The 19,815-nt window shown below is 41.9% G+C and overlaps 1 protein-coding gene across 2 annotated transcripts; it reads left to right on the top strand.

The window, feature by feature from the left end:
* The first annotated feature begins 934 nt into the window (after positions 1–934).
* On the top strand, positions 935–19,142 carry LOC119503329 (probable C-mannosyltransferase DPY19L4). Of its 2 annotated transcripts, none has more exons than XM_037795041.1 (20): positions 935–1,338; positions 1,511–1,548; positions 1,708–1,843; positions 3,781–3,905; positions 3,994–4,084; positions 4,229–4,350; positions 7,478–7,623; positions 8,477–8,600; positions 8,699–8,833; positions 10,681–10,812; positions 11,143–11,244; positions 12,086–12,159; positions 12,340–12,498; positions 12,662–12,781; positions 12,885–13,005; positions 14,553–14,609; positions 14,704–14,786; positions 14,872–15,004; positions 16,057–16,215; positions 17,967–19,142. In XM_037795041.1, the coding sequence occupies exons 1-20, from the start codon at positions 1,248–1,250 to the stop codon at positions 18,129–18,131; spliced, it is 2,313 nt and encodes a 770-aa protein (XP_037650969.1). In that variant the 5' UTR covers positions 935–1,247; the 3' UTR covers positions 18,132–19,142. The 2 variants fall into 2 exon arrangements, with proteins under 2 accessions (XP_037650969.1, XP_037650968.1); XM_037795040.1 differs by having other exon boundaries at positions 1,511–1,657; positions 1,730–1,843.
* The last annotated feature ends 673 nt before the right edge of the window (positions 19,143–19,815 follow it).

Raw genomic sequence — 19,815 nt, 5'->3', positions numbered from 1 at the left:
CCGATACCTGGGCTTTGGGTATTGGCCTATGCCGAGTACCAATCCAATACCAGTGTTTAATTAATAAACTGCACTCCTCACTGTGTGGAAGTGACTGGATCAGGCTTGACTTAAACATTGCTTTCCTAACTTTGTAAAACAATTGTAACAAATAAAAACATAGATACAATTTTACTGAATTGTATAAAAATAATAAGATCATACACCAGCAACTTGGTAAGAATTGCAATTCAATTGTAAACCTTTTTAATGCAGCAACAAATTGGTCAAAACTTAAAAATTCCAGCATATAATGTTTATTGTATAGAATAAAATTGAATTGAATTAATTGAACTGAATAAATCAGCCCCATTGTCACCGAGACCCGAACCAGCTATTTGAGTCAGTATCGGCCGATATCCGATCAGGTATCGGTGCATCTCTAGTTTCAGGTAGGTCAGTTATCTTCAAAAAATCTCCAAAATGTGGTGACTGATGTCTTCACATTGCTTGTTTTCCCTCAAACAATGATAGTCAGTTTACAATTATTTTTCTAGTAAATCAAATAAAATGGTGATGACAGACAAGGATCATACCATCAAGCAGGGGTGAGCGGCGTGCTGATGGTCTACAGGTACAGAGCAGGATGGAGAGGAGGAGAAAAAAGAGGAGTGTGATGCGCGAATAGCAGACAAGATGATTGACAGTCGGAAACGAAGCAGCATGTAAAATTATGGTATTCTGGAAATTAAAAGGTTTAGTATAATTATATTGAATGATTTAAGTGATATATGTGCACACATGCTAATCATAGGTCAAAACAGCGCTAAATTTGGATGAACTATAAAAGGCAGAAGTGGTAAAACGAAGAGCCGTTTGGGAGCCGAAAGAGCCGGCTCTTCTTGGTGAGCTGAGCCAAATGATCTGGCTCACTGAAAAGAGCCGGAATTCCCATCACTAGTTTCTGTAGCCATCCGCATCCGTAACTTCCGCTCTGTCCCAGCAGCGGTGCTAACTTCAGTCCTCTACTCAGTAAACACCGCAGACACTGGAGCTGTGACACTTCTGCTTTACAACTTCATACAATAAAAGTTCCATTAGAAGAGGGAAGCGTGTAACTCGGCTTGTCACCTGCCTGGTTTACTTCAGAGCAAAGTATTGATCTGAGGGCTCTTGGGTTAGCTAGCTGACTGCTCGTTAGCTTGTTAGCTAGCATGCTGCTGTCTCAACACATCAGACAACTCCTCTCGGACTAATCTCATCTCGTCATGACCGAATTAAGATGTCGAAGAACAGACCCTTTGGAGGGTGATAAAGAAGATGACGGGCGGCACAATGAGCCAGAGGTGCAGGCTACATGTAAGTTGAGCTAACTTAGCAGTCTGCTAACTGAATACCAGTTAGCTTCCTGTGCTAAAAACATCCGGTAACTTCAGTTAACTTTCCCACAGAAACATGACCTCTGACCTGTTATACATTGTCACAGAGCTTGTAGTTATTGAACTGTCTGTCTGTGGTTCCACCTGACCAGCTACCAGAGAGCCGGTGAACACAGAGGAGGAGGGGACTGTGTCCACCGGTGAGGATGGAGAGGACCATCAGCAGGAGGAAGATGAGGGAGAAGTTAAAGAAGAGGATGGAGCGGACAAGCAGCAGGAGGATAAAGAAGAGGATGGAGATGACAAGCAGCAGGAGGATAAAGAAGAGGATGGAGATGACAAGCAGCAGGAGGATAAAGAAGAGGATGGAGATGACAAGCAGCAGGAGGATGAGGGGGAAGTTAAAGAAGAGGATGCTCAACAGACACAGGAAGAATCAAACAGACCCGAGTCTTCTGTCAAAAGATCCAAGTGCTCTTCTGCATGTAAGTTCATGTCCTCTACACTCTGTACACTTTCAGCACTGCCCAGTGTCAACTTCACTTTATAAAGCAGTATCAGTATCAGTCCCACTCTCAACTGATGATCTTGTTTTAGGGCTGTCACTTATGTCCAAAATCATATTGTAGCCAATATTACATCCACGTTATAACTGTCACATGTGTCATGTCAGAAGATCTGACTTTATGTCGAGACTGTTACTGATCATACTATTTCTGTATCCTGAGTTCAACACAAACATGGAGGAAAGTTCTGATGGACAAGAGATGATACTGATGATAACAGCAGAATACTTTCACTCGCCTTCATTGGAACACGTTAAAAATTATGAATTCTGTTACAGCTTTTTGTGATGTGTTTCAAGACTAATTTCCTTATTGTTTTACTCCTGTAGTACCTGGTTTAACATAGACAATGTTCCAACAGATTAATGGGACCTTTTTACAGTTTGGGTTAACCCTCTGAGACCCACAATATACATGTTTAGTCTTTCTTAGGGAGGTACAGGGGGTCTTTAGGGGGAGATAGCAGGTCAACAGTAGATGTCACATAGAAGTGGTGTACATCATCTGAAAGCTGGGAACCTGAAGATTAATTTGAGATGCAGCTCAGCACTGTGTGTCAAGTTGTTCTAGTCATAAATAAACATTAATTAATTAATTAATTCAATTGTGAAAGTATATAAAGGCTTAGAACAATATGATAGAAGTATATGATGGCCATTCCAATGCTCATTTGTGTCTCACAAGTTGTTGGGGCAATTTTGGGGTTGATACCATTTGTTACACAGATTTGGTGCTAAATTTAACCATTTTTCACCACTCAAGAATTGATAAAAATGATCAATAATCCCTCCAAAATACCACATTAAGACACCAAGACCTCGAGGAACACCATATAAAAAGCCATGCTGTGATTTGGGATCAAAAACTTTGGTGATTGGATGGAGAGCACTTCTGTTGTGAGGTCACCGCAGGTCATTTTATACAGTGAGGTCAAGATTAAAAAAATGGTCTCACTTCAATGAATGGCTACTATGGGGACTAACATCATCACACATGAATACAGTTGGGCTCATTGGATCCACAAGAGTCTCAGCTTTACAGTGATACCTAATTTATGCAATCCCAAGACTGTTTAGGGACCCCAGTATGCAGAAATATTCAAATACACCATTTGAGAATAGGCGAATATAATACATTTATCCTACATTCAAAAAACTGCACGTGATTATCATAAAGTGGGCATGTCTGTAAAGGGGAGACTCGTGGGTACCCATAGAACCCATTTTCATTCACATATCTTGAGGTCAGAGGTCAAGGGACCCCTTTGAAAATGGCCATGCCAGCTTTCCTCGCCAAAATGTTGCCTACATTTTTAGCATTAGTTAGCCTCCTTCCCAACAAGTTAGCATGACATGGTCAGTACAAATGGATTCCTTAGGTTTTCTAGTTTCATATATCTGTACCTTAACTAGCTTAAAACTGAACCTGCTACAACCTCTGAAAGATAGTTAAGTCGATTGGCATCGCCCGCAATCCCACGAATCTCAGGGAGTTAAATTACTGAAGCAGAATTCTCCTAAAAAGAGTTGTGAAATGCACTTTTTACTAAATCTAAGCATATCAACATTAGAAGAAGGTCCTTTTTATAGTGGTATCTTATTTACCCATAGAGCCCAGCACTGTGTGAGCAGTTTAAACCATTAATACAGAATCAATCTTAGAAAAGAAGACTAGTTTCTCCAGTGTCTCGATAAACCCTTGACGATGGTGTGGCAGGATAGTTACAGTGTAAAACTGTCTGAGGGTTGCTTTTTTCCTTTATAAACAGACAAAATGTGTCTAACACACTTGTCATTATAACTTACTAAAGTATTGTTGTGATATGTAATGTTCACTGTTATATTTCTGCCCCTCAGCGGGTTTTTTGCAGCGCCTGGTGAGGGTGTTCTTCGGATGTCTGGCAGCAGTTGCCTGTGGCGTGCTTTATGCCGCGTATCTGTCTGCGTATCATGACAGGAAGTTCTGGTTTTCAATTAGACAGGTGGGTGACTCACGAGTCTGCTTCCCTTAAATTTCCACTTCTCTGCCATAAACATATCAATTCTAAAATTCACTTTATTGCATCTCAGGAGCTAGAGCGGGAAATCACCTTCCAAGGAGGCAGCGGGCTGTATTATTACTACTACAAGCACATGCTGACGGCACCGTCCTTTGAAAGAGGTACATGTGTTCTTTCTGCTTCTCATTAAAGAAATAAAATATTGAATTAAATACCAAAACAGACACTAACTTGAATGAAATGGCTACGGATGTCGCTCTCTCCTTGTCGCTCAATTCTGTGCTCATGTGGTTTGTGTTTTCCAGGGTTTTATGAGCTGACGCTGGATAACAGGACTGTTTCAGGTCAGACCATCAACGCAGTGGAGCGTCTGTCTCTGTATCCAGAGCTCATCACAAGCCTAATGTACAGACTCACCGGCAGCCAGGTGGGCTTGTTTTTGCTGTTTGATCAGCTTATGATTGAACTTAAAGTGTAATTAAGACATTGTCTGTTTTGACCATGAGCTACGATACATTTGTGGCATATTTGTTTCTTAAATGATAATATGAGATGGAAGGTGCACATATATTTTCCAAAGAACAAAAGCTGTGAAAAGTCCTTGGAACTCCTTTTCAAGGAACTAAAAGGTTCCTTCAGCCCACTGTTGTCTGCATTTTCACCGCGGTCTAAAGACCTGCGAAGGTTAGGCCAATTAGTTCGGTGACGTACGAAAAAGCAACATGACGTGAGGCGAGGGCTGCCGGTGGTCACAGCAGTAAATACACTCTGTAGCCTGCAGTTCAGTGTGTCCGCCTGTTTTTTCTCCAAAATAAATGCTGGAAAAATACCCATTAGGTTTCGTCTCAATGCGACAATATTTACTGCTTCATATATTTACTGATGCACATAGGATGTAATGAATGAAATACAGCAGAGGAAAATTAAACTAAGAGTGTCTGTCTCCACAGTAAATCATCTGTTGAGTGTTTGAGGGTTATTTATTAGCAGTGCTGTGTGTTTGTTTTACCAATCAGCAACGGTTATCCCTGCAAACTCCACCCCGAAAGTTCCTGTACTTTCAGAAAGTACTACCCCCCCAGGAAGGCCCTGGAATATGTTCCCGGAACTTAATTTAGACCCGGGTCGAAAACACAATGAGTTCCTAAAAAAGGTTCTTAGTTCCGGGGGAAAGTTCCTCCCGTGGAAACGGGGCTTTTGGCGCTGAACCAGCACAATGCCCTGTTTTAAAGTAAACAAACACTGGCAGACAGATTAGAAATAGTAACATAGTTCCTCTCATACGTCTGAAGCAAAACGGTAAACGTTAGTTGAACTTCAGATGGTTTGCATAGGTTTGTACTCTGACAAGCCAGTTACATTTGCATTTTATTTTTTTAAGTTTGCATATGTATCTTATCAGATTGAGTGGTTTAGCATGTGACATGCTAGCAGTGGCGGCTGGTGGATTTTTTTTGGGTAGGGCCAATCAATTTCAACAAACATCCTAGTACGATTCAATGCAAAAAAAAGGTATCAAAAACGCATTACTACTTTGCAGTTACATTTCTATCATTTATTCCAACACTGACATAAGGACATCTTATTCATACAATTCAATTCCCCTCATGACGGCAGCCCCGTCGTACGCCTGGGCAATAAGTTTGTCTGTTTGTCCGGGTGGGAGTATGGTGCTCAGCCTCTCCATAAGCGCTGTAGCGATGGTGTCAGCGGTCACGTTCTGGATGGTGATGTACTCGAAGAACCGCTCTTGTACATTACCGCTAGCATCTATGTAGCGTAGCACGAGCACCAGCTGGCAGTGGGTGGAAATGTCCGTCGTCTCGTCCGCTTGAATGGCGATAAAATCCGCGTTTTTGACTTCCTCCAGAATGTAATCCCTTACAACCGACAGCATGCAGTCCAGCAGCTCGTTCTGTACCGTCTTCGACGTGCCTTTGAAAACGCTGGCTGTCTCGAGGTGCTCCTCCAGCACACTGTCGAGGGACGCTACAAAGTCCACAAGTCCCTTGAACACGCCGGGGTTGTCCGAGGAGTCAGTCTCGTCATGCCCACGCAAGGCTAACTCAAAAGCCCCGCAAAACTTGACACAATCAATTATTTTTGATAAAATGTGCCGGTTTTTATCCACCTCCTCATTGTGCTTCTTTACCGCAAGCCTGTGTCCTTCGTCCAGCTGCATTGCAATGTTCACTCTGCCTAGCATAGCTAGCTTCACGGAGTTATCTATGTGCATCCTGGTGTTCTCGTGTTTTCTTATTTTTTCAGACAAGTGTTTCATGTCTCTTACTCCCGTCTCTGCCCATGCTGAATCTGACCCTGTCGACTTAAAAAGCACGCATGGGAAGCAAAATACAGCATTAGCTTGACTGCATCCAGCTAGCCAGGCCTTCCTCGCGTACCAGTCTTTACAGAAGCTCCGCATGTGTGGCTTGCCTTGTACGCCGGTCTGTTGTTTTATGCTGAGTCCAGGAGGTTGATCTGGGCCCAGTTGTTTCACCAGGAGTTTCTCCGCCAAAGTCCTTCTCTCAAACGGGTCTTGGAGGAGAGATTTGATCGAGTTAGGGTTGAGTCTTGCAAGAGTAGCGCTACTAGTGCTTGGCTGTTCCATTGTCAAGATCACGCGAGAACTGACATGAGCCCTGACGAGAACAGAGAGAGACACACGTGAACGTGAACGTGCGCTATGGGCCAAATCAGTTTGGCCCCCCCGAAGTCTTTTTTACGGCGCTGATTGGATGAATTGTATGTCATTCATGCTTGTAATCATATATCTTTAATCAGTGATTGGCTGTACTGCTTATTAGACCCGCCTTCCTTGGGCCAAATCCATTTGGCCCCAGAAAGTGCATGTGAGCAGCTGAGAGGTGCACTAGCAGAGAGTTCAAGGAGGAAAGCAGATATTTGGCGCAGTTATCCTATTTTACAAATATTACGGGTATATTCCATAGGTCAAAAACACACATATTGACAATTTTTAGAATTTTTAGAATTTTTAGAATTAATAATTTTATAATTTTTTTTTTTTTTTTTTTTTTTTTTTGGTGGCTCAAGGTGGGTGGGGCCAGGCCCCGTGGCCCTCTATTGGCCGGCCGCCACTGCATGCTAGTGTGTTGCTGGTTTGTATTTGTTCTTCTCAGTCTACTCAGTGACAACATACATGGAAATGGAGCTTCATAGCAGCTAATAACGCAATAAATCATTCAAAGCATTGAGCCAGAAAAAATTGGAGAGAAGTCAAACTTTTGCATTGCATTTCCTGGCTATAGATTACAATAGCAAGACGCCTTCATGCTAGTTGGCCCAGCACCAAACAACAACATTGACATTTCACTTATTTTGCTATACAGTATACGTAGTAAGTCTTATTTAAGTTATCAATTAGTACACCGCCTCATTTTAACACTTTCTTATTTGACATTGGATTTCTGGCATTGACATAGTTGGTATACAGCCATTTAAAGCAAACATTATACAGAGTTGTTTATGTTCCTCCTCATATCATTTTGGCCTCGCCTGTGATGAAACCTTTATGTTTCTCTCTCTACCTTCAGGATTTTGTGGAGCCGATCTACTTCTATGTTGGAGCGGTTTTCGGGCTCCAGGCGGTCTATGTCACCGCCCTGTTTGTGTGTAGCTGGGTGATGAGCGGCACCTGGGTGGCCGGCATGTTGGCCGTGGCCTGGTATGTGATCAACAGGTGAGAGGAACTCTGCCGCCCGGTTTGTCTGTATGCCTCATCACGATTTTTCCTCCTGTCAGCACGGTAAAGTTACCATCCTGTTGTGAACTTTATCATGCATCCTTTCTTTCCACTTTTTCTCCTCTGTTGCTTCTACATTCTGAGAACAAAACAGTCTTGAAAATGGGACATGTAGGCTGCTGTTAAAAGTCCAGTGTGTAGGATTTGGCTGCATCTAGTGGTGTGGTTGCAGATTGCAACCAACTGAACTACCAACTACCCTTCCTCTCACTCCTCCCTTGCCAAGACTGCGGTAACGTGAGTCACAGAGTACAAAACCGTGATATCGCCGTTCACCTCGCTCAGAGGTCATCCTTACCATAATACCATTACTTTCAGACGGCGGCTAGCTGTACCACAATTTAGCACTCTGCAGCTCACGTTACCGCCGTCTCACAAGCGTGTCAGAGAACTATGGAGGCCTTCAGGTAATGTAAAAACACGAAAGGTTCTCTCTAGAGCCAGAGTTTGGCTTGTCCGTTCTGAGCTACTGTAGAAACATGGCGGACTCCGTGAAGAGGACCCGCTCCCTATGTAGATATGAAGGATTCATTCTAAGCTAACGAAATAACCACGATTCTGAGTTTCATGCGATTACACACTACTGAAAACATAGTTATGAATCTTATATTCCATTTCTGCTAATTGATCCCCTAAAATGTTACACATTGTTCCTTTAAGACAAATTCAAATCTCAGTGATGAAGCATAATAATACCCTCCTGTTTCAGATTCCAGTCTCACTCGTTTTCCTTCTGATTTCTGGTGACTTGTCCCCTCTACAACTCGTCTGTGGGTCATTTCTTCCTCAGACCAGATACAAGCAGAGTGGACTATGCCATTCCTCTGCGGGACAACTGGGCTCTGCCTTACTTCTCTTGCCAGGTTGCAGCTTTGACTGGATTCTTGAGTAATAATATCTGCTCTGCCACTGAGGTGAGCCTCTCATGAAACCAGTTTGGTAAATAATCCTCCTACCATATCAAAGTTAGGTGGAACTCTGCATTTACATCACAAACTTTCTTTCTGTGTAGATGTTTTGCTATCTCACCATGAGTGCCACCACCTTCACCTTCCTCCTGGTCTGGGAACACAGCCACTACGTGCTCTTCATCCAAGGCCTCTGTCTTTTCTTACTCGACTCTTTTGACCTGGTGCCACCACGCAAGGTAAGGAAGGGACTGCACCTGATCAAGAAATAGTCCCGCACATAAAACCACAATTTGTTATTTTTACGCTGCGTTTTTTGTGTGAATAAACAAACAAGATATAACATGTTAATTACTGAGCTTTAAAGGTGCTCATAGGCAGATTTAGTTACAGTTACAGTTTCCTACTGTTTTTTAGGGATGGGGGGGGAAATCCAATTCACCTATGTATTTTTTTTTTCGTGATTTTGAGATTGATATTTTAATGCCAGAATCAATGTAATGGCTTCATTTGAGTCTATGTGGAGGTAGAAGGAAGTTACCATTGTTATTGTTCTTGTCTGAGTAACGTGGCGCCATATCCGTTCCGTATCCGTCACCAAAACAAGCCGCAGCGAACCGAAAAAAAAGCAGAAAACGACGGAGGGTCAGCGTTGATACGACCTGAACCCTCACATGTTAAATCCAAAGTGGTAAACACTTCACATCCAGTAAAGGATGGAAACACTTTGGGTTTCACACATTGCAGGAAGAGCAGAGCTAGACATCATGCCTAAAGCCGCATGCTAACTCTGTCATGGACAGGAAACGTTATCATATCGCGGTAATGTACGGTCGAGCCGACCTTCGCTCTCATCTCCGTGGTCAAATTAACCGACGCTACAACTGTAGAGCACCCATATACTGACATTTATGTTAAATGCATTCAAACGGCCCCGATGGAGCTGACCATAAAGAGAACGGAGCTGACGGGAGCGCTAGCTAACTTGGAGAAGTTAGCGGAAGTATACACGTGGGACTACGTCCGATTTTCAAAATAAGGTTTTAACAAAAGGAACTGTATATACAAAATACATATATGGAAATAAGATTAATTGATTGTATTCACCAGAAGTATAAAACATTACATGTCCCTTTATAAATTAAAAAGAAAAAAACACTAATTTGTGAGGGAAATGTCTTTATTCTTTGATTTTTGGGTTGCTGGAAAAAATGTAGTAAATAATTCCTCACAATGAGTGATATATTTGTCTTCAAGACATCTCTGACTACATACATGCTGAAAATCAAACATTTTTACCGTATTAATTTAGAGATTTTTCAAATTAGAAGTCCCTAGAAGTGTATGATTAGACCTTTCCTAGTGTCATCTTTTCTAGTGTTAATAAAAAGTGAACAAAAATCGCAATAAATCATAATATCGAATCACAATACTTAATAATCGCAAGACATTTCGAATTGGCACCCAGGTATCGTGATAGTATCAAATCAGGAGATAGGTGTATCGTCCCAGCCCTACTGTTTTTATGCTAAGCTAAGCTAACTGCCTGCTGTGTATAGCTTAATATTTAACTGACAGACATTAGAGTGGTGTCGGTCCTCTTATCGGACTCTTGGCAAAAAAACGTATTTCCCCAAATGTTCTTAAACTATTCCTTTAACCACTGAATTAATGAATGAAATCCAGCTCTGCTGTTGTAGTTTTTGGTTTACTGGTATAGCACACTCTTTTATTAGATCTAGTTAAGAATGAGTTTTGTGGACTGAGGAATTTTTTTTTTTTAAGCTTTTAATTAATGCATTTATGACACCTAAACAAGAAGTAATCCTAAACCTTTGGCCAGTTCTTTATAAACATACGATGTGGAAAAAGAGAAAAATGCTGTGGTCTTTTTATTTATAATGAGCTTAAATATTCTTCAGGAACAAATGTGATTTCCCAAAATGTAACTGTTAAAAAAGTATCTATAGCTCCTCCTACGTTGTGCCCACAATTATCCTCAAAGACTTTGTGCTTCTTCCTTTGTTCCTCTTCTCTCTCGGTGTCTCTCTTTCTCTCCATCATCCCTCCACCTGGAAACGTTAAGATGGCTGACATTCACAAGGTGTACCTCAGCTCTTTGTTCCTGGCCTACATGTTCCAGTTTCAGAACCCGACCCTGCTCAGCTCGCCTCTGCTCAGCCTCCTGATTGGCTCAGTGCTCGCGAGGTACTTCCAGGTAGAGTTAGCTGCTCCCTCACGTCAGAGCTCAGTCAAATTACATATTTCAGGCGTTTGTTTTAACTTGCATTGAATCCCAGATGGGTGAGCTTTGGTGCTGTCACCGTGATTTAAATCATTGGTTAACAGATAATAACTAGTGGGTTTTATTAATTTAACTAATTTATCAAGTAAATTAAAAAAAAATCGTTTCCTGGTTGCACCTTCTCAAATGTGAGGATTTTCTATTTTCTCTGTATTTTATCATTAAAACCTTAATTGATGACTTTCAGCCTTTGAACGTAGAGTAACACCATCTCAATGCTATTTTTCTGTATTTCTATTGCAGCAAAAGATGAAGATGGGGCCTCTTGTGGCCAGAGTGATGAAGCTCTTCCTACACTTCCACCTAGTCTTTACCACGGGGATCACCTTCAGTTATTTGGTCAAGGTAAAAACCAACCACAGGATCATGGGCTGGCTGTCTCCATTGATCCATTTCAAGTCAAGAGCATTCGTTTGTAGTTATTAGTCATGTATTGTATTATAACTAGGGCTGTCAAAGTTAACGTGATAATAACGCAAATTCGTTTTAACGCCACTAATTTCTTTAACGCATTAACGCAACGTTTTAGGTTGTAGCGTGTTCAGTTTTGAAGCTTGAGTGAAGATACTGGTATCCTATGAAACTACAAAAACGTAAGGAATACATTGGTACCAACCATGTCATACTAGCTTGTTGCACACGAGGCTAAATAACACTCCAAACTTACGCTAAATTTTGGCGAGGAAAAACTGGGATCCCTTGACCTCTGACCTCCAGATATGTGAATGTAAATGGGTTCTATGGGTATCCACGAGTCTCCCCTTTACAGACATGCCCACTTTATGATAATCACATGCAGTTTGGGGCAAGTCATAGTCAAGTCAGCACACTGACACACTGACAGCTGTTGTTGCCTGGTGAGCTGCAGTTTGCCATGTTATGATTTGAGCATATTTTTTATGCTAAATGCAGTACCTGTGAGGGTTTCTGGACAACATTTGTCATTGTTCTGTGTTGTTAATTGATTTCCAATTATAAATATATACATACATTTGCATAAAGCAGCATCTTTGCCCACTCCCATGTTGATAAGAGTATTAAATACTTGTCAAATCTCCTTTTAAGGTACATTTTGAACAGATACAAAATGTGCGATTAATTTGCGATTAATAGCCATTCAATATTTTAATCGTTTGACAGCCCTGATTATAACTGTTGGTTAATCATCACTGTTTTTCATTCACAGAAACTTATACCTGTAAGTGAGAGTGACTTCATTTTGAAATTCCTTGAAGTAAAATTTGGGCTCAACACAACAACGTGAGTCACAGCTGTTGCATTAAAAGTTAGCTGTTCCAATGCAGGCTAATACACAGTGTGTATTATCTTGTGTGGTTTTGAACAGTATCCATATGTGTTAGTCAGTGCGTGTGCTGTTTTTGTCTGTATAATCTAATCCACTGTAATCTAATTTCAATGTTTTCTTTCCTTCTATGTCAGTGACTTTATCACCAACTTCCTCCTGTGCCAAAAGAGTTTCCAGACACCCGGTCAGGACTTATTTCTACGGCTGACGCAGGCCTCAGTCCTTCCCTTCTACTTCCTGGTACTCACTGTCTGCCTGCTGTCCACCCTGCAGACCATTTACAGAAGACTCAGGTTAGAGACTTGTGCCAAACACAATGCATGCCATTCCTCCTGGGTGTCTTTCTATGATTATATTTGACAGAGCTTGTCACTTGTGACCAGCTACAGTTTGAAGTTTCTGCTGTTTGACTCTCTTGTCTGCATGTATCATGGTTCCACTTTGACTTTCATACAGTGGCCAGCCGATGAAAACCAACCTCAGGCTTGAAGATGGACGAATAGGAGAGCAGCCAGAGGTCATCTATCATGTTTTTCACACGTTGCTTTTTGGAGGCCTGGCTCTGCTGTTTGATGGGTGCGTCCATCAGCGTAAAAGTGTTTTGGAATTTGAAGTGAAGCATTGCTGAATTGTTCATTATGGCACAACAAGACATCAACTGTGTTCTTTTCTCATGCAGGATGAAATATTTATGGACCCCGTACGTCTGCATGTTCACAGCATTCGGTGTGTGTTCTCCAGACCTCTGGATGACTGTGTTTAAGTGGCTCAAACTGAAGTCCATCCACCCTGTAGTACTGGTGAGTGGCTTCTGATATTCACTTTTAACAGCAAACATTGTGCTCTTTAAATTATAAAAAAAAAGTGCATGACTTTGGACAAACATTTTTTCCCATTAAATTCACCCAAAAGGGTGTTTTTAAATTAGATTAATATCTAATCTGCAGAATTGTTTTGCTACATATGAAGTATTATTATAACATACAGTTGCAAAAGAACCTAATCCCCATCATTTGTTACTACAAATCATTGGTCATCCAGGTTCTTGCTTAAAGAAATAATTCCGATTTTTGAAGTGGGGTTGTATGAAGTACTTATCCATAGTCAGTGTATTACCTACGGTAGATGGCGGCTGGCACGCCTCCAGTTTGGAGAAGCAGACAGGAGTACCAGCACGGGAGCAAAGCAATGTACTGCTGTGGACGATGGCAGCAGAAGAGAGCATAGATTGATATAACGACTTCAGTTCCCCGTCGAAAAAGGGCTGTCTGACAGCAAGATAAAGCTGTGAAAATATTCTGAATATAGCTTTCACTTAAACTGATATTGATTCTTTTAGGTTAACGTTATGTGTGTGAGTGAGCGAGTCGAGTGACATGTGATCGGATGGACAGTAACGTTAGGCCCTGATCAGACAGAGTGTGTTTTGCAGTTTGCTGCGTCACCAAATGAGTGCCAACGTTACCTTATTACAAACCATGAGCTGTACACGACCCAAATAGTTAATTGCACAGTTTAAATGAATGAAATCAATTTACCCGAAATCTCAAGTACTGCACTAATTTGCCTCCTGCGGTTTTCTGTTCAGATCACGGTTACTACGGTTGGTAAAGTCATACAGCTCCTTGTATTCAGCAAAAGTCACCACAATCAGAAAAAATGCTAATAACGTAAGGCGCTTTTCCGCTCCGAGTTGAATATTTTTCGACAGGGCGCTCCTGTAAAAGAGCAGATAAACATGCAGCGCTCAACAACACAAACGCTGAACCAAAACGCTTCAATCTCAGTGAAAACAATTACAAAAAGCCACCCAGGGTGCTAAAACACTGTATGATCGGGGCCTTAATCTGCATTCATCTTTATTTTTTCAGTATAACGTTATGATGGTCAATTTGAGGATTTCTCAGCAGGCCGGTAAAAGTCATTTGAAAATCTGCAGGGAAGTCTAGTTGTGGTTGCAGCCATGCCAGCAGTACAAGGAGCAAGGTGTATCTTTGTAAATGGATGATCACTAAAAAATAAATCATCTCCGTTTGAAGTTACAATTAGGCGTGAGGTCTCCAATAGGTTTGATCGTGGCGTTAAGGCAGATTCGGTTAATGAACAACCCAAAAGCGACAAGACAACCCAATACGAGACGACGAGAGCGCAGGATGTAAGGCACCGCCCTCAGGTGAAATACCAAGTTTATAGGGAGTCTTCTTAGCTTCTGTGCTGGTACTCCTGTCTGTTTCTCCACCGCCATCTACTGTAGTTAATACAGTGACTATGGATAAGTACCTCATACAACCCCAAATTCAACAAATCCAAAAGATTTAAGGTGTTAACTGTTGCTTTTCCTCTCCAGTCTCTGATCCTGAGCACAGCAGTTCCTACCATCATTGGTTTCAGTCTGTGGAGAGAGGTGAGATTTTCAGCTCTTTATCTTTTGAAACTCTTTACGTCGGACATTTAAAGACATATAATATCTTCCTTCACTGCTCTCTCCTGTCTTGCAGTACTGCCCTCGTGTCTTAGCAGAGTTGTCAGATCTGCAGGAGTTTTATGACCCAGATACAGTAGAGCTGATCAGCTGGATCAAGTGGGTCATCACATCTTTCTATACTTTTTAAAGACGTCCATAAAGTCTTTATTGTGGCATCTAACGTCTTCTTCTGGTCTTCCAGGTCCCAGGCTCCAGTGGCGGCTGTCTTTGCAGGCAGCCCTCAGCTGTTGGGAACAGTGAAGTTGTGTTCAGGTTCAGCTGTAACCAGTTTACCGCTTTACTCAGACATCAACCTGCTGAGGAGAACTGAAGATGTGAGTAAGGTGACAGATTTATTCAGAAAGGAAAAAAGGAGACTCCCGGTACTGGAAAATAATCGAAAAACATGACTTAGAACAGTACGGACAGTTTTAAAGAGGATCTATTATATTTTTGTGCTTTCTCCATTTCCTTTAGTGTGTTAAATAGTTTTTTTGTGCAAGTAAAAGGTCTGCAAAGTTACAACGACCACACCAAAGGGAGTTACCCTCACCCACAGAAACACTGCTCCTGAACTGCCTGAAACACCTTGCTTGAAGTCCCGCCTTTTCTTCCGTAACGTGGTGATGTCACCAAGTAACACTTTTGCATTATACTTGCCTAGCGGCTAGTTTGGCACGACCTCAAACAAAGCTCAAGGCATAAAAATGCCTTTAGAGAAAAAGACATAACATATTTTGATTTTCCTTCTCACAGATGAGTTGAGCTGGCAATCCTCCCCGACAGCCGTGGCCAAAGGCATTATGTTTTCGGGTTGTCCGTCCGTCCGTACCATTTTGGTCACGGTATCTCAGGAACGCCTGAGCCATAAAGCAGGGGATGCTTAAAGGGCTTGTCTAACTTGTGATTGACAGGTCGCTACCACGGCGTTGTCCGGTCTTGGAGTTGTCCGTGTATTCGTCTAACAACTTTAACCCTTTCACAGTGTGTTTTCAGTTCATCAAAGTTAATTATAACCTTTTTGGTCGCCTAAAAATGTCTCATTCAGCGTTCAGTTGTACTTAGCTCCACCCTCTCGTGTCACTTCTGGTTGCAAAAGCCAAGATGGCAACGTCCAAAATGCCGAATGGGTGATGTCACGGTGACTACGTCCACTTCTTATATACAGCGTATGGACCTCACAAAACACGTTTTTGGCCTTAACTCAAGAACTCATATGCTAATCATGACAATTTCATACAAAATGTCTAACAGGATGAAATGATGAATGGATGACATTTTGGACAAACATGGATGTAAACTGCAACTTGACTGCTTGGTGGAGTCATACAACCATGAGGTGGTAATTCTAGTTTCAAACGAATATCCTTTTTTTCTTTCCTTGTAGACTTACCAGGTGTATGCAATGAGATCTGCAGAGGACATCTACAAGATTCTGACCTCTCACAAGACAAACTATGTGATCATCGAGGAGTCGATTTGTAACGAGCTCAGTCTTAATAAAGGCTGTAGGATCAAAGACCTGCTGGACATCGCCAATGGACATGTGAGTTTTACTACAAAATGCAGATTCCCATCTGCATGTCTGTTAACGTGTTTAGAATTGTTCATGTTTGTTGCCATGAGGTGAAAATCATGATTTTAAGTTTATCGAAGTAGGTTTTGAATAATCTTCCATCGGACTAAGTGTTTGAGGAATACTGCGCAGTCTATCAACGTCAACAAAGAACACCAGAATCTGAAATGGGATGTTTTCATACACAAGCAAAGTGCTAAATCTGTTTTTTGTGGTGCTCTTGCTCATTACATACAATTAAATTAAGACCATGGTATCTTGCACTGTACAACTAAGATACAGCACCCGCATATATGTAAGTAGATATTGAATAGACAGACATGGTTTAAAGGGACTATTTGTAACTTTCAGAAATGCTTGTTAACAGCGACACCTGTGGCCGTTAAGTCAACAAAAATCAGCGCCGGGCTCGCGCTTGCTCGCTCTACATAGACATGAACAGTGAGGCGACACACGTCAGCTAAAACCACAATATCACTCTATATTTCAGCTGCTTGGCAGTAATGTTGGCTGACCAGACGAAGGTCTCTCCATGAATCACTGCTGATCCTAGTGTTGGCTTTTCCTGCCTCAGCGTCAGTGCCGGGGCTCTGAAGCAGAAAAAGCGGGTCGGTGACGGAGCTCCGCAGCGTCATCCCGACCGGGTGCCGTTGTCTCCCGACTGCGCCCGCAGGGGAGACACCGCACCCGGTCGGGGAGGCAATAACGTTTCTCGCTGCGGAGCCCCGTCACTTCACAAGACACGGAAAACCTCTGTTGGTCTGGAGGAGCTGCAGCAGTTATTTCTGCACAAACGTCCACTGTACATTCACTAGATATTCTCAGAGCTAAACTAACTCTTCTGCAGTGTGAAGTGAACGCGCGTTCACGTCTAGAGGTGGAGCGAGTACGCGCGCGCGCTCTGTCAGTGAACCCAAGCAGGCAGAGGAGCAGTGACTCCGGCCACACGCGAGCGCGCATATGTGAGCGCGCATGTGTCCTGACCCAGTACATTTATACACTTCAAAAGTTACAAACAGTCCCTTTAAAGGAATAGTTTGGAAACTTGCTTTTTTGCCTGGAGTTAGATGAGAGAATTGATTCCTCTCTCATGTCTGTACGGTAAATATGAAGTCAGCCAGTTAGCTTAGCTTAGCATAAAGACTGGATATGATGGGGGGAACGGCTAGCCTGGCTCTGTCCAACGGTAACAAAATGAGCGCCTCTAAAGCTCACTAACAAACACGTCATATCTTGTTTGTTTAATCTGTACAAAAACCAAAGGGTGATAACGGCACGTTGCTGTTGTATGGGGGGGGGTTATGTATCAGACTAGTTCTTGTTTGGGAGCAGTGACTTCCTGGAGTTAATAGGGCTGTTTCCATACACATGGTGGCTTGGCTGACAGAGCCAGGTTAGCTGTTTCCCCTCGTTTCCAGTCTAAGCTAACTGTAGCTTCATATTTACCGTTTGGACATGAGAGTGGTCTCAATCTTCTCATCTAACTCTTGGCAAGAATTATTTCCCAACATGTGGAACTCTTCTTTCAGTGCATTTGACATATTGTTACATATAGATAATTACAATGAGGGACTCATAGTAAATAAATCCGGTGTACACCTATCAACCATAACATTTTGACGCCATTTGGTGAGACCGTGCCGGATTATGACGTGATTTTTAAGAAAGTGTTATACAGTTGTTCTTCTCATTAAAGTTCCAAATCCTCTTGTCTCATTCAGGTCGTTTATGACAAAGGAGAGATCTACTCCTTCTCCAAGCACGGAAGATTCTGCCACGAGATAAAGATGAACTACTCGCCCTACACAAACTACTTCACTCGGGTTTTCTGGAACCGCTCGTACCACGTGTACAAAGTGAACTCTGTCATCTCCTTTCAGTACTGACAGCAGCTCCTGCCTCCCTGCTGAGAGTTCACTGAGCCCGGCTCTGCCCTTCTCCAGTGTTTCACACCATATCCACAATGTAACACAGAGGACTCGGAAAGATGTCTCATCACTGGTACCTTCCATGTCCTGGTGTAGACGGTGAAGCTGTAAATTCAGACAAACTGGGATCAACATTGGTTTTGGCCTACACGTCAACATAAAAGGGCCCTGTTGAAGTTGAAATAGGCCATAAGTAATAATCACTGTACTGTAGTTTTACAAGCCATGCGTTACTGTTACTGATGTATTTAATGAAGGAAGAGGTTCATATGTGAGGTCTGTGTTTTCACTTTGTACAAAAGACGAGAGCGGCTGACATTTGTTTCTGCTCTGTAAAAGGGAAGTGGGTAAGTAAAGGTGAGCAGAGGACACCCACCTCAGTTCATCAATATAATTCCTGGGCTCTACCATCAGCCGGTGAATATATTCAAAGCTCAGCAGCTCACCTGCGACATTGCAAGATAATGACGTTGTGATATCAGGTGTGAAGTGTAGAGAAGCTTCAAACACCGTGAATATTTATGGAGAGATTTTAATGTGTCGTACATGCTCTGCTTTTCCCATTTTAACTATGGTTTTGTTACGGAGCCTCTCTGTTTTTATATCCATATATTGATCGAACAACCCGGGACAATAGAAACAACTTTCTTTCAGCCTTAAAGGGTAGTGCTGGTTCTGATGCTGCTATGTCTCCATCGTTCTCTCCATGTGGATGCCTTATTTTGAGATGTGGGAACTGATTGATAGACATCTCTTTATCCATCACACGTTTTGTTCCGTCTGAGACTGACCGTTTCCCCTCCCCTGGTTCTTAACTGAAGTATTTGCTGGTAAATTCCTTCTGGTGCTATCATGCAGGTCTCACCAATAACTGTTCCTCTGCAAAAGGCCATGTAGTGACTATTAGGTTTAATTGAAATATGGAAAATAAAAGTGTGTATGAGTTGATAAATACAAAGCTGTTGCCAATTGGTATTGAGAATTCTATTATGCTTTGAATGTCATTTTAATTTTTTAGGAGGGAATAAGGGCAAGAAAAAGACAACTTTATCTATTAGAGTCAATTTTCCCTTTGCATTTTTTGCTAAATAGTTTATTCCCCTTAAGATCAAATTAAAACAATACTTAACACACAGCATGACCGTTTGTATATGAAGTACTCACCATGTGTTACCTTAAATTCCGTAAGTGAATTATTCCTTTAACTTTTATTTTGGTAATTTTTTATTTTTATGATGTTTTCCCGTTTTCCACTGCCCGGCACACGCACATGCCTAGATGTTTGTAATTTTTTGCCTATCGGAGGTGTTCTCATGACTGTTGGGGTGGGAAATACCACAACTTTATCATTATTATAGGTAACTAGAATATGGTAACCTCATATAATTCCTACCAGCTCCACTCAGGGGTGTAATCAGCCAGACTAAGTGAGAACGTGTGGGTGTGCCGGGCCTTTAAACGTCCCAATTTATCCTTTAAATTGGAGTATTTACACCGATCAGCCATAACATTAAGACCACTGACAGGTGAAGTGAATAACATTGACTATCTCGTTACAATGGCACCTGGCAGTGGGGGGGATATATTAGACAGAAAGTGAACATTTTGAGCTTTGAACTTTGTGTTGGAAGCAGAACAAAAT

This window comes from Sebastes umbrosus, chromosome 15 (genome assembly GCF_015220745.1).
Source record: "Sebastes umbrosus isolate fSebUmb1 chromosome 15, fSebUmb1.pri, whole genome shotgun sequence".
Classification (NCBI taxonomy): Eukaryota; Metazoa; Chordata; class Actinopteri; order Perciformes; family Sebastidae; genus Sebastes; species Sebastes umbrosus.
This window is presented reverse-complemented; position numbering and strand designations above follow the sequence as displayed.

What these genes read in the sequence shown, in the direction of transcription:
- LOC119503329 (XM_037795040.1), top strand. Translation starts at nt 1,248, where the DNA reads ATGACCGAATTAAGATGTCGAAGAACAGACCCTTTGGAGGGTGATAAA. An exon ending in GGCACCGTCCTTTGAAAGAG is followed by an intron (nt 4,085 to 4,228) that starts GTACATGTGTTC and finishes TGTGTTTTCCAG; the next exon opens with GGTTTTATGAGCTGACGCTG. An exon ending in TTTGGGCTCAACACAACAAC is followed by an intron (nt 12,160 to 12,339) that starts GTGAGTCACAGC and finishes CTTCTATGTCAG; the next exon opens with TGACTTTATCACCAACTTCC.